Genomic DNA, 13351 nt, shown 5'->3' on the forward strand with positions numbered 1-13351 from the left:
AAAGTATAACGGTTTGAAATTTCTTTTGAAACCACTTTGTAAAGCTTAAAAACAAATAATTCAGTATATCGAAGCGTAAAAGCGCCATAATAGTTACAGAAAAAATGCCAAAGAATTCTTATTTTTAAATTCTCATGTTATTCTTATGGCGAATAAGTGAACTGTTGTAAATTCCTGTAAAAGGAATATATTTTGATTACATTGTCAAATGCATTTATTTTACACTTAACTATTAACATTTCACACTTTTTACCCTGTCTCAAACACTTTTTGATGGGTCTGTAATTGACGGGTACCTAACCTTAATATTACAAGTGGCCACCGCGCGGAGTTGGAATCGGCCCTAAAAGAGACCACCGCGCGGAGTTGGGCTGAACCCTTCGGGGGCCATAAAACTTTTCCTCGGATTAAATTTGACCACTGCGCGGAGTTGGGCAATCCCCTTCCAGGTAGGGGTTCCGCCCCCCCCCCCTCCGGTAGCTAAAATTTACATACAAAATGTTTTATTTTACGCATGTTTTACATACACTCTTCGTTTATGTGAATTCTAATGTTTTTTACTGCACAATCTAAACAAAATTGGTTAGCTTAAAGAGAGAGGGGCTGAACTTTAGCCCAGATTGAAGGAACCCCTTGAATTTTACATCTTCTACGATAACTGAATCTCGCACAATTGACCAACAGATCAGTGAAGAGCACGCGTGTCATTTTATCTTGGGCTTAAATTAATTAATTATAATTTGTCCACATGAATGGCACTAATTTGCATGTGTATGAACACAAATGTATTTATCTTCAGGCAATCTGAAAATGTCTAGAAAGTCCAAGGGCAATCAATTATATAACATGTTGGGAGAAGAATCTGGTTGACATTGAGTTTTGACGGTATTTAAGATTTAAAATAAAGATTGTTATTTTATGTGAATAATTTCCCAGCCTGGGCCATAAAAAGTTAAAGGAGGTTACGAACTCGAAATCTGCTGTTTTATGTATTTCGCTGTATTCCGCTTACGACAAAGGATGCATGAAGTCTCCAACTTATTTTAAAAGTTTGTTTAGTCTTAATACTGTCTATGTCTATATTATCTGTATTTGCAATAATATACATACTAGATACATAGATCACTGTACGGGAACAGTATCTGTATTACATTCGTTGATTTTATTGTTCTAACTATCCGTACTATCCACATTATACAGTATACACATACCACATGTATTCATAATAGTGTATTAGCATTGACTATACTACACATGGTACACTAATTTTTCGTACTATTCATACTGTATATTTAGTCAGTCTCCGCAAATGATATACTGATTTTTGTGGTTTGTCTCTGAACTGGTAAGATGGCTAGTTAAATTACCTACCACCATTGACTTTCACTTTTGGTGTAGATATAAAGTCAATGCTACCACTTATCTTCGTCCCAGCCCAAAACAGTGGCACGGTATCTACAACCATGGTTTCGACGCCACTTGCGTCTCGATATGATCTACATTTTGAGTTGGACGAAAAAAGGTAATTAAACCACTGTATATATTTGCAAATTATATACTTAAGAGAAGTTCATTTTTTGCAAATAAAAAGGTTAAATACCTGATGTACTGTCAATAAACCGTCTTTTAGTCTGCGACCAAGGCCTTCTTTCGAAACTACAAGTTCATTTCGAAGATGGTGAACCAAGTGGTTGAACAAATCCTCTTAAACCCTCGGGTTGTGAAGAGTGGTCAAATACATTTAAACTTACACGAACACGAAAATATTCAACAACAATTTATTTGGCCAACATTTTAATAGTGAAAATCGGTCGGGTGGTGTAGCCGGCAGAAGATGGCCATGACTCGATCTCATGTTTTGGCGTATCATGAAAAATCTACTGATCTAAACTATTTGAAAAGTTTAAGGGCAGTAGCGAGTTTTCATAAAAAAAAAAACACAAATTTGCTTCTTTATTGCAGTCAAAGGTCATTAAAACGAATTTAATTGATCATTTACATAATTTCTTGCAGTTCATGTAAAAGAGGCTAAAAACATTTCACTAATGAGATGAGACTGCCCACCTTACCTACCTTCAATCATGCGATTTGACCGTTTTGTATCAAAAGCTAATTGCAAATACAAGGGTTTCTGCAAGGGTAACCGGAAGTAGTAGGAGCGGGAGGGGGAGGGGCGCCCACGGTTTTGGGGTTGCTAAAATAACAACAGTGTTGGTGGGCGCGCCCCCGCCACAACGCTGTCTAGAAATAGACTCGCTGATTTGTGAAAACTTGCGATAAACACAATAATTAGGGGAGCAGACCACGTTTAAATATCGCGTGGTTGTAAATTGGAATTGTAAAATCGTGGGCGTAATAAGTACATCAATGTAGGTTGTGTTGCATTCTTTAGAGGGTTGGCGAATGTAAAGTTAATTTTGTAGCTTAACTATGTAATGAGATTCCGACCCAAAATTGACCTTTGTGTTGTAGATATGTTGACGTATATTAGAACAGAAAGCTGTATGTATCATAAACATAAACAAATACAACACTGGCACGAAAGTAAACATCTCTATATTATTTTTAAATGGAACTATAACAAAGTTCAAACCAGAATTTATATTATTAATACGCTACATCAAACGTTGTGAACAAATAAGGATTTTTTGTCTAAAGATTTAACCCCACATATTACTGTATATACCAAAATGTTCGTCTAGGTGTGTAGATTTGCAAACTGGCCTTACATTTTTTTAAGTCCCATGGCCCCTGCCCCAGTGGCTTTAAAAGTGCCCATGTTATCCTTATTAATAACATATTTGTTTACATTTATGATCAGCTGGATAATTTTAATTGTTGTTAATATTTTAGCTGCAATTTAAGGAAACGTGTACTACAAGCATATTATACAGACTCGGTTGGCATGAAATATTTACTATTTGAATTTGGGTTGGCGTAAATATTACAATGGAAAAAGCGAGAAAGCCTGAACATTTTATTTTGATGTACCAAAAAGAAAACTACACTGTGTTGCACTTCTTGAACAATCATTGAAATAGCCGATTTGCAAACTATGGAAACATAGGAAAGCCAGAACACCACCAAGTAAAATAAATAGAAAAAATGTTGTTTTTTTTTTTTATTTATAATCGTTATTATGGACAACCTAATGCGGCTATGAGTGGGAAACATTTGTAGAAAACACTTAAAAACAAGATCAGCTTTTGAAAAATGATAAGATATTTACAAGAAATGTTGATTATAACGAACTGTTGTGAACATCGTGAGTATTTTATAATCTTTGAGTCGATCCTTTAAAGTCATCGAAAATTATGACTGTTATTAGTTTTAACATAACGCCTGTAATACTTGGAAATTGCTCGAATTCGAGCAACAGGTACACTAGTTTACTGTTATTAACTCCATGATTGTGATCCATACCATATTCTGTTCAAATACCAGTGCTAATAACAACACCTGATTTGGATGTTTTCGTAACTGTTCCATTTAAATAATAATACAAAAACATGTTTAATTTCGGGCCAATGACGTCATTTTTTTATGGTCTATACAGTTTTTATTTGAAGATCCGTTGATACAGTATTATCTTACACCGCCTCTAAAGGAAATAGTTTACAATACATTTTAAATTAGGTTCTGAACTCGTTTAAATAGATTATGAATGCAAACAATTCTTGTACACTAACTAAACTCATCAACAATAACCACTGTGTTTTTGTTATTAGGTTGTACCACGAATATTGGAACAGAAATTTGTACTAAAATCCTTGGGTTGTACGTTTTTAACGAAGAAGCTATAGAATTTCAAATTTCAAATTCAGAATAAGAGTGACATACACTTATCTACCGTATGTATTAACCATATAGCACTAATGATCCAAACGAAATTTATCAATAATATTTTAAATTGATATTTGGACCTACAAATATAGCTGTTTTACAGTCCCTAATGGACTGACACAAGTCACACAAAATTATTTAAATGTTAATTCGCTAAATAAACTATGGATCCTCTCAGGGTAACATGACTAAAAACCTTGTGTGGAGTTTGGCTCGACCAGTTCACCTATGAGATCCATAAAACCGATTCTCGTCCTTAACTTTGCCGCGGTTCTCAGTGTTTCCTCATTGGATTTATCTTGAACTTTAAATGTTTTCTAAAGTCCCAACAACTAGTCAGGGTTAGGTAATTTCCTAGATTTAGCTAATTCCAATACCAAATAATTTATACAGTTTGTATTCATTTAAGTTTGATTCGTCCTCAATTCACGTTGACACAAGTTGGTCGACAATCACGCTATCTCGGGGACAAGGCGAGCCTTAAGAGTATTCCCTCTTGACACTTCTGATAGTGATAGTAGTTTTTCCCCTCTGTGCACTTCTGTTAGTTTTTTCCTCTTAGCCCTTCTGCTAGTTTTTCCTCTTTGCACTTCTTCTATGTTGTCCACTTCTCTATGCGACCCTCGTCGGCGTTGACCTCACGTTAGTTTGTGCCAGTTATCAGTGACCTTCACCCACACACGCACACACACAGCAATACTTGTGACACTGATAACGAACAACTAGATAATTAAACGGCTGCCTTCACACAGTCTTCCGTGCCATTTTACTCTATACCTGGCGAAGTAGTTTTTGTATAAAATAATGGTGCATGTAGATACATTGACTATTACAGAAGCCAGACGTTCTTTGGAGGTTCTGGTAGGGAAACGTATAACTCAACTAATTTATGCCGTAACCAGCTAATGTGAATGTCTAACGTTAGTCAGTTTGATTTTTTTCATTAAAATTACATTGATTGACCCTATGAAAATCAGGTCACCAAAGCGTGGTTTCTGAAATTGTTCGGTAAATATACGCGTTTATTCTTTATTCCATCCCAAAGTTTCAAACTAAATTAGTAAAATACTAGACCTTTAAATTTCGTTTTGACAAAGACAATTTACGAAAAAATAAATCAATAAATGATATGTTATTGATTGTCTTGACAATATACAGTGTATCTATTGAATATACATTGATGATATTCATGATTCAATATAATTAAAATACATTTGCAAAATAGTCTGTGGAGCGATTATAATGTAGAGTGAGAAAACCCACAGATACAATACAAGCGATTAGATTTAAACGACGATAAGATGGTGTGGAATAAGTGTGATGACAACTTTGAACATTGTTACTGGCTAAGATTAGCTGTTTCATTAGTCAAAACCCTAATGTTACGCTCAATGGTAGAGGACAACTGGGAATAGTTTCGGATCAACAAAAACGTTAATCCCCCATTATCAGCCTTCTAGTTTTATGTACGAAAAATATTTAGTGTAGACTGATTATCATAACCTGATTCTAAACCACGTCTTTCAATGTTAGACCAATACATAGGTTACGTCTTTGCTAAGAGCAACAGCCAATTCCATACCTTCTTTCCCCTTACAATTCATTGGCACCCCAATACATAATTTTCTCAACAGTTATTTTTATTTTAGGTGATTTACAAGTACGATTATTTTTGCTAGCAGTACGTTGGTGATCGATATACTAATTGAAAATTTATTAACAACGTGCCTAACTAAAAATTCAGCTATTCGTAGTAGGTAACAAATCCACATAACACATTTATTTCATCATTATCTTTCATACTTTGAAAAATGAGTGATCAAAAATCAAACATCGAGTTTTTTATCGAGGATAATTTAAAGTAATCTGACTCACTACCAAATTTAAAATCAGCAAGTAGTAAAAAAGTTAACATTTCACTCCAAATATCAAAGAGGGAATCGGAGTTTGATCATTTCCCAAAAAAATTGTTTCGCTGCTATGTTTAAAATGGCCCCTATAGCAATAACTGCATTGATAGTTCTTTAAAACATTCATTCCAAAGACCTATGGCGGAAAAGTCTAATATTCCAACAACTACAAGACCGTATGAAAAGTACAACATTCAGGCCCAATCTGTGTGCTTGATCAAACACTATTTGCGTAACGAATAGTTTATAGTTCCACGTCTTTTGTTATATACCAGTGTCGCGTTCCATAAAGTAACCTATTGCCACAATCATATTCCAAAGAGCAGTTATTATGTTAATGTCGATGGGATGGAACATTATCATACTAACCAGTGACTCATGCAATGTAGCATCCTCTACAGGGTTGTTGACCCTTATCTCATTATTGTCCAAGCCCTAACGTACGAGTAAATATTTTCTTATGTTTAAGCATTGAATATTATTTTGTCGTAAATACCCTCTCGACATTTCGATATAAAAATTACATGTCGAAGTGGAAAATTACACGTTGGTATGCTAAGGAAAAAATCTGTCTCAGAATTTTACCAATTGGTACACAGAACAACATTGCAGGTTGGTATACAAAATTACGTAAAGTATACGAAATCACATGCTAGTATTCGTGCCATGTTAGCATACAATAGGAAGTCATTTAAAAAATTACATATCGGTATATAAAATTGCAGTTCAAAATAAAAACGGCATATTGGTATGAATCATTGCAAGTAGGTTATCGACAGAGTGCATCCTGAATGCTACCTCTGCAGCAGTCAAGTCTCGAATGTCATTGGGTGATATACGGTTGTGATAAGCGAGAGGTATAGAAACCAAACTGATAACAGAACTATCGTGTCTACAGATATCTTAGCACATACGTATGTACCTTCACTTAAACCTCAAATGCATTGTCTAAGAGCTGCATCCATCCTCATGGGGACGTGGGAATGAAAGAGCTCGATTTATATTTATATTTCAAAAGAGAGAAATTTGAAAAAAATTGCAAATTGGTCTGCAAATTTTCAAAGATGTGAACTTTTTTGTTATACACATCCTTGAAACACTTTCTTGAAAAATAACTTCTCTATATTTACTAACTCTAGATATTCTCCCTATTCTCTGTAAAAATCTCAAACCTCAGAAACAAAAGCATTCTGAAACCAAATTAAAACATCTACCTGTATATTGCAACTGAATACTCTTCAATGTTTTGCTAAATCATCTGAAAGTTGAGTCAAACTCTGGTATTTTAAATCAAACTCCTTTGAAAATTACTAAATCTAAATTCTACTACCGAATCGTGAACTTATTGCTGACCAGTCACATAGTGAATGCATTTTCACAGGCAGATCCTTTCAATGTAAATAAGTTAGGACTACGATGAGACAAATTGTATTGATGTAATGAATTTATTTGCATAACCTTTGCATTTATGTGAGGCCAGAAAAGAAAATACATAGTCTGTCGATTTGTTTACTAATATTTCAAGGCCACTTCAAATCCTTACTACGGTACTATGAGAGTTGGCTAATTAGTGCCTACAGGCAATGGTAAGAAAACATCTCAATTGATAATTATTTGATAGTTTAAACACAACAGATTTCATATTTAAATGGAACGAATAAGTGATTAACGAAATATAAATATACAATTTAGCATACAATACACACGAGGTTACTAAACTGTGTTCCATTGACAAACCTTGACCTAAGATTAACAATGCCATTGACGAGTTTTGGGGGTACTTTCCTGTTAAGGGGAACATTCATTATTTCAATAATTTCTTTTCGATATTTCGATATTTTTTTTCGAGTATCAGCTGACAACTACGATAAATAAATAATTTACGATCCATATTCCATCTGATCTTCAAACGCATTTAAATTGCAGATATAGACAGACAAACATAGACATAGCAAATTTATCTAGGTTATACTTGGTTCAATAACCGAGTTATTCAGTTGTAGTCCGTATAAGAGAATAGAGAATATGATTAAGAACTAATCTTCTTTAGGCAAAAATAATACCCTATTGGATTAAGAAATGAAACTATTCTAAACTAACCTAACATGGTAACCAAACTTGCTGTAGGCTAAGTTACCGTTTCAAAATTCCGTTTGATAACAGAAAAGGTATATTGGGAATAAGGCTATCAAACGGAATTTTGAAATATTACATCAAGTTTGGTTAGTTAGTTTAGTTTAGAACAGTTTCATTTCAACATTTTCTTTTATTTGTTGATACTGAACAATATTTATTTATCGTAGTTGTCAGCTATTTGTTAAAATCATTATATCAAATAAAATACCCCCGCCACAGCAAACCTGCAGACTAAGCGAATTTTCATTTGCCTGATTGGATTTACACTAAAATGTCTCCTTAAAAATATCACATTTATTCCCTATTTAAATAGAATCAGTTTAACACATACTTAGGTTTGCTGCAACAGGGAGGGTGAAAGTGTTTTTTATGTAAAATGTTAATAGTCAGTAAGAAATAAAAACATTTTACAAATTTGGGCAAAAAGTGTTAATAAAAAACAAACTAAAACAGTTTACTTATTCTCCATGAGAATAACATGGGAATTTTAAATTTAAATTTTTTTGGAATTTTCTCCGTAACCATTAGGTGCATTAGCCTATAACGCTTCAATATACTAAATTATTGGTTTTTTAAGCTCTACAAAATAGTCAGGAAAGAAATTGCAAAATTTTATGTTTTTTTTAGTCGAAAGTGAAAAAACCCCATTTTTACACCATAAATCCTCCTATAAACCACCGTTCCCATGGTCCGATCATGCTGGTTCGCGAACTCGTTCGAATAAACGTAGGTTTACACGTTTGTACCAAATTTCATCAAAATCGGATCGTTTTTGCTCGAGTTATCGCGCTAACGGACACATATATAAATAAATATATATATATATATTAATAAATTAAATAAATAATTAAACATTTAGTACCCTTTTTTAAGTTATTAATTTATTATATATATATGAATTTGAACGGATGGTGTTTTTTGGCCTCTAGGGACCTCAAAACGAAAAGAAAATTGGTCCCGGGTCCAGGTCTTACCATGAGTACTACGGTAATAGCTTATTCCCTATATGGGAAATTCGCTAAAAATAAAATTTCGATACATCGAAAAGAAATCATCGATAATAATGAATGTTCCTTTTAACAGGAAAGTAACCGTCTTGGGAACGGCTTGATTCACAATAATTACTCTATCACAAACGGCGGTAGGCCTTTAGTGCTAATTGTGATATCTATAGGTTAAAATATATATACAACGTTAGTCTTCTAGATAAAGTTGTGTACTACGGCTAGATTTCAAATGTTTTTAATAGCACTTAAGGTTTTTATCTTGAACCAGAATTCTAAAACCTCGTGGAAAATGTTCCATCGAATGAGCTCTAATGGTTTTAATGACTTCATTCCTACGCCTATCTTTAAATACGTTTAGGTTTCTGATTACAGGCGTTTACCTTTTGAAACTGACCGTCCGTTATCATTAGCTGGGTAATTAAGTGTTCAGTGATTTTCCATCATTACAACGCAAACAAAAATATGATTCGCAAACATCGATTAAGACTTCTATAATTGATATATTAGATTAAATAACAAAGTAAATAACTCAAAAGCTAATTTGGTAGTGCACATAAAAAGCGGTAGTAAGTTATTTCATGATGGAAAAATAACTAAGCAAACAAAGTTGTTTTATGCATTGTTAGATAAATAGATTATTATAATTTAAAAGATGTTGGTAAACACTCACCTATCATCATTCGCAGTGGTCATTTTACACTAACACTTTTTAAAAATCACAAAAACAGGTTAAGAACTTTTTAAGATAAAAATAAACAAAGCGAATTCATCTGCGGGACTCTAACCCGATCAGCTGATTGAAGCATTCTTGTTACCAATCATTCACAGACCAAAAGGATAAATTCTATTCTAATTCATTTTTTTCTACTGGTACGATCGAAATGTTGTTCAAATTGATTATAGATACAAATTTATAAACTTCCATCCTTCCATGCACCATTGCAACCTAGTTACACAGACAAGCATAGGAATAATTTAATTCTAGCATTATTTAATTACTTTTGTCCATGATGCTAGTTATTAAGTGTAAGTTCTGTGCTAATCTTTTTCAAGTTCCTTTCTCGTTTAGAAAATCATTTTACAGTTTGAGTTTTTCTTTAGAGTAAAGGACGACAAAGCAATTCATTCAAACTTATAATTTATAAATTTATAAATAGTTATAAATAGGTTACTCTGATAAATAGTTACATTACCAACTATTTGAGAATTGTTTTCTATGTCATGTATATAGACAAAAACATACAGGGAAGGATATACATAATACTAAGGAAAATAAATGGATATGCATGGAAAGATATACGTTCCAATATTATTATTAGTAAATGTTTTCCTAATTGTGTACATTTTGGGAACCCCTTACTTTGTGGTCCTCATATTATATATACTGTGTCGGCCATCAGTATCGGTTCCAAGGGGCTACCCCCCCCCCCCCCCATTGGACTCTGGAAAAATACATTTCGTTCTAAAAACGTAACAGAGGTTTTCGGATACAGTTATAAATGTTAAAATATGCCAGTTTTTTTTTATATCTAATTTTACAGGGTAGGACCCCATAACCGCCCTATTTTGTTGGGGGGTGTAGGAAGCCCCCACCTTGTCAGGATTCTAAATAAAACCGGCCCTGTTAGCGATGAGTAAAACGGCACTTACAATTTGAATGTCACAACAGTAAATTAATACAAATTATTACATTTTTTTGTCAATAAAAGTAAATTGTGTGTCTTGCTATATTCTAAGCGGTCACAGTAGCAATGCTATACTACATACCCATGCTCGTGGACTACAAATTGTAATATTTATTACGTACACAAAAAATATTAGAGCTTTAAAATCAATACAAATGACAAGGTTGGAAAATATAAAGATATCGAAAGAAATAAGCTAGCTTTTAGCGATTTTCCCATATAGGGAATAAGCTATTACCGAAGGTCTCATGGTAAGACCTGAACCGGGCACCGATTTACTTTTTCGTTTTGAGGTCCCCAGAGACCAAAACAACCCTCCGTTCAAATTCATAAATATGTTGTATGTATATGTGTGTATAATATATATGTCTCCGTTAGAGCGATAAGTCAAGAAAAAATTATCCGGTTTTGATGAAATTTGTTGCAAACGAGTAAACTTACGTTTATGTCAACAAGTTCGCGAACCAGCACAATCGGACTATGGGAACAGGGGTTTATGGGGGATTTTATGGGGTAAAAATTGGGTTTACCCATTTTTTACTCTAAAATCATAAAATTTCACAATTTCTTTCCAAACCGTTTTGTAGAAAATAATTGTGTATATTGAAGCGTCGTTCTATGCCTGACGGCTATGGAAATAATTCAAAAAAATTTAAACTTAAAATGTGCATGTTATTATTATGGAGAATAAATAAACTGTTGTATAAATAACTGTAGTGTTTATGGATATATTTTACCAAATTTGTCAATTTTGTTTATTTCATACTAAGCTATCAACTTTTCAATAAAAAAACACACCGCAATCCCTGTAGCAGTAACCTAAGTACTCATTAAAATAATGTTATTTAAATATTACAATATTAAGGGATTATTTTAGTAGAAATTCGCTTATCCTGAGGGTTTGCTGCGGCAGGGGTAATTTAAATGTCAAGGTATGTCAACCAGAAAACTATTTTACTAAAAAGTTTTAATTTAGCCTATTGGTTTTTTGTTAATTTATTTTTTTATTTGATAATAATGTCTCAAATATACCTAAAATACTATTACAGTACAACTATGTGTTTTGTACTTAGCATACATAGAAATGTTATAGTAATTCATTAGACCCTATTGTCAGCACTAACAACAAACGTGTCAAATACTTTTAAAAATTACTTTTAATACGAAATTTAAATGACAGTATGTTTTTGCCAAGAGTTTGTTGCCAAGAGGTTTGGTAAAATTTTATAGAAACTAATAAACAAAAGCTTTTGCAGAACCATTGGTTTTGTTTGATATAAAGCCAAACAAAACTATTATCATCACCGCTTCACTCGGTGTGTGGTAAAGATTCAAAGCAAAAAATAAAATAGTTCAAGAAAGTAAATTTATAGTTTTAGTAGAATTTGTATAATATTTAAATCATAAAATAAAATTCCACCCCTACTTTCCTTACCAAAAACATTTTAAAGAACGTCCCCCCTCCCAACCCTTCCGACAAAAGAGCCGACAACATAAATATATGTATACTAAAATACACTCACATGTTGTGCAGCTGGTTAGACCCTAGGACTACGGCACCATATCACCAACTGGAGGTGTGTGTGTGTGTGCTACAAACCAACGTTCCTACCGTGATGACGTCATCGTCTCGGTGACGTCCTAGAGCTACCTCCCTACCACATGGAGTAGCGGTAGAAATCGTATACAGAATGGATTTACTTTGCTTTTATTTGTTCGCCAATTAGGTTTTTAGCCTGAAGTAGATGTTTCTGGAAACTTACTGATTAAGGTGAGTTCGTGATTTTTATAAGTAATTTAGCTTTATGAAGTATACATGGTGTCCCACTAACAAGTTAAGACGTTTTATTTGATACTACTTGCCCGTTTATGCACAACAAGTTTTAAACTTTTTGGTAATTTTTTTAAGCCATTGAATTGTAAAAGAACCTTTTTAGATCATTGGAACTCAAAATCTATAAATGACTTTTTTAACAAGATGTATTTTGCGTGGGACATTGATTTTAGTAAAAAAATGAAATGAAATGAAATGATGTTTATTTCCCAACTAAAAAAGTACAATTCATGGTATTTTACAGAATAAATTACTTAGCCTAATCCTTGTCTTAAAAATACTTACAAAATAATATTATAACTAATGGCACAAAGAGATAAAAAAAAAAAATACCTTATCAACTTATATGGAAATGTGTCTACATAGGCAGGGCCTGTGCGTAGACATGAGTTGCGGGTAATTTGTTTAGTGAATGGGAATTTTTTTTTTTGTGATTGTTATCACGTCTGAAAATAAATGTTGTCTTGCTTGGAACTGGACAACGATATTTCTCTGAAACTAAGTGCTTCTCAAAAATCAAGTGATAGGTTGAGTGATAGGTTGAGCGGAGAGGAGTGGCGGGTTGTGTATTAGTTAGTCATTGAGGTGGTGTATCAGTGATTGTGTGTTGTAGTGTAGGGTCAACGGTCAGGTCAGCCCGACGCGATAACAGCCTCGGTATCCTCTGAACTCAGTCCTACAAGCCACGTTACTACATGTCTCTTAAACAAAGAGAGAGATGGTGAATTTAAAATTTCAAGATTCTGGTATTTATCACACAACTTACGATAGATAATTTGGGTTAAATGAAAGCAGTTTGTGTGTGAAAATGATTTGACAGTCTGTGGAACAAATATACCAACGTTTTGAGAGAAGCGCGTGTTGTGTGAATGAGTAGTTTTTTCAAAAATATTATCAAAATTGTTGTACATGTGTACTAAAATAAATTTCAAAAAC

The 13351-nt window shown here is 33.4% G+C and overlaps 1 protein-coding gene across 2 annotated transcripts in view; it reads right to left on the minus strand.

Annotated features, from left to right (window-relative positions):
* LOC128990107 (putative fatty acyl-CoA reductase CG5065) overlaps positions 1–12175 on the minus strand; it is a 30808-nt gene extending 18633 nt beyond the window's left edge. Inside the window, exon 1 of one of the 2 annotated variants that reach the window (XM_054412361.1) lies at positions 12105–12175. In XM_054412361.1, the coding sequence (XP_054268336.1) occupies positions 12105–12106 (2 nt within the window). In that variant the 5' untranslated portion in view covers positions 12107–12175. Of the gene's footprint in view, positions 1–9566; positions 9617–12104 lie in introns of those variants that run through there. The other variant, XM_054412359.1, reaches the window with a different exon arrangement.
* Between the last annotated feature and the right edge of the window lie 1176 nt (positions 12176–13351).

The sequence above is a fragment of the Macrosteles quadrilineatus genome, unplaced genomic scaffold (genome assembly GCF_028750875.1).
Source record: "Macrosteles quadrilineatus isolate MER2022 unplaced genomic scaffold, UCM_ALF_1.0 Scaffold_3__2_contigs__length_128488019, whole genome shotgun sequence".
Lineage (NCBI taxonomy): Eukaryota > Metazoa > Arthropoda > Insecta > Hemiptera > Cicadellidae > Macrosteles > Macrosteles quadrilineatus.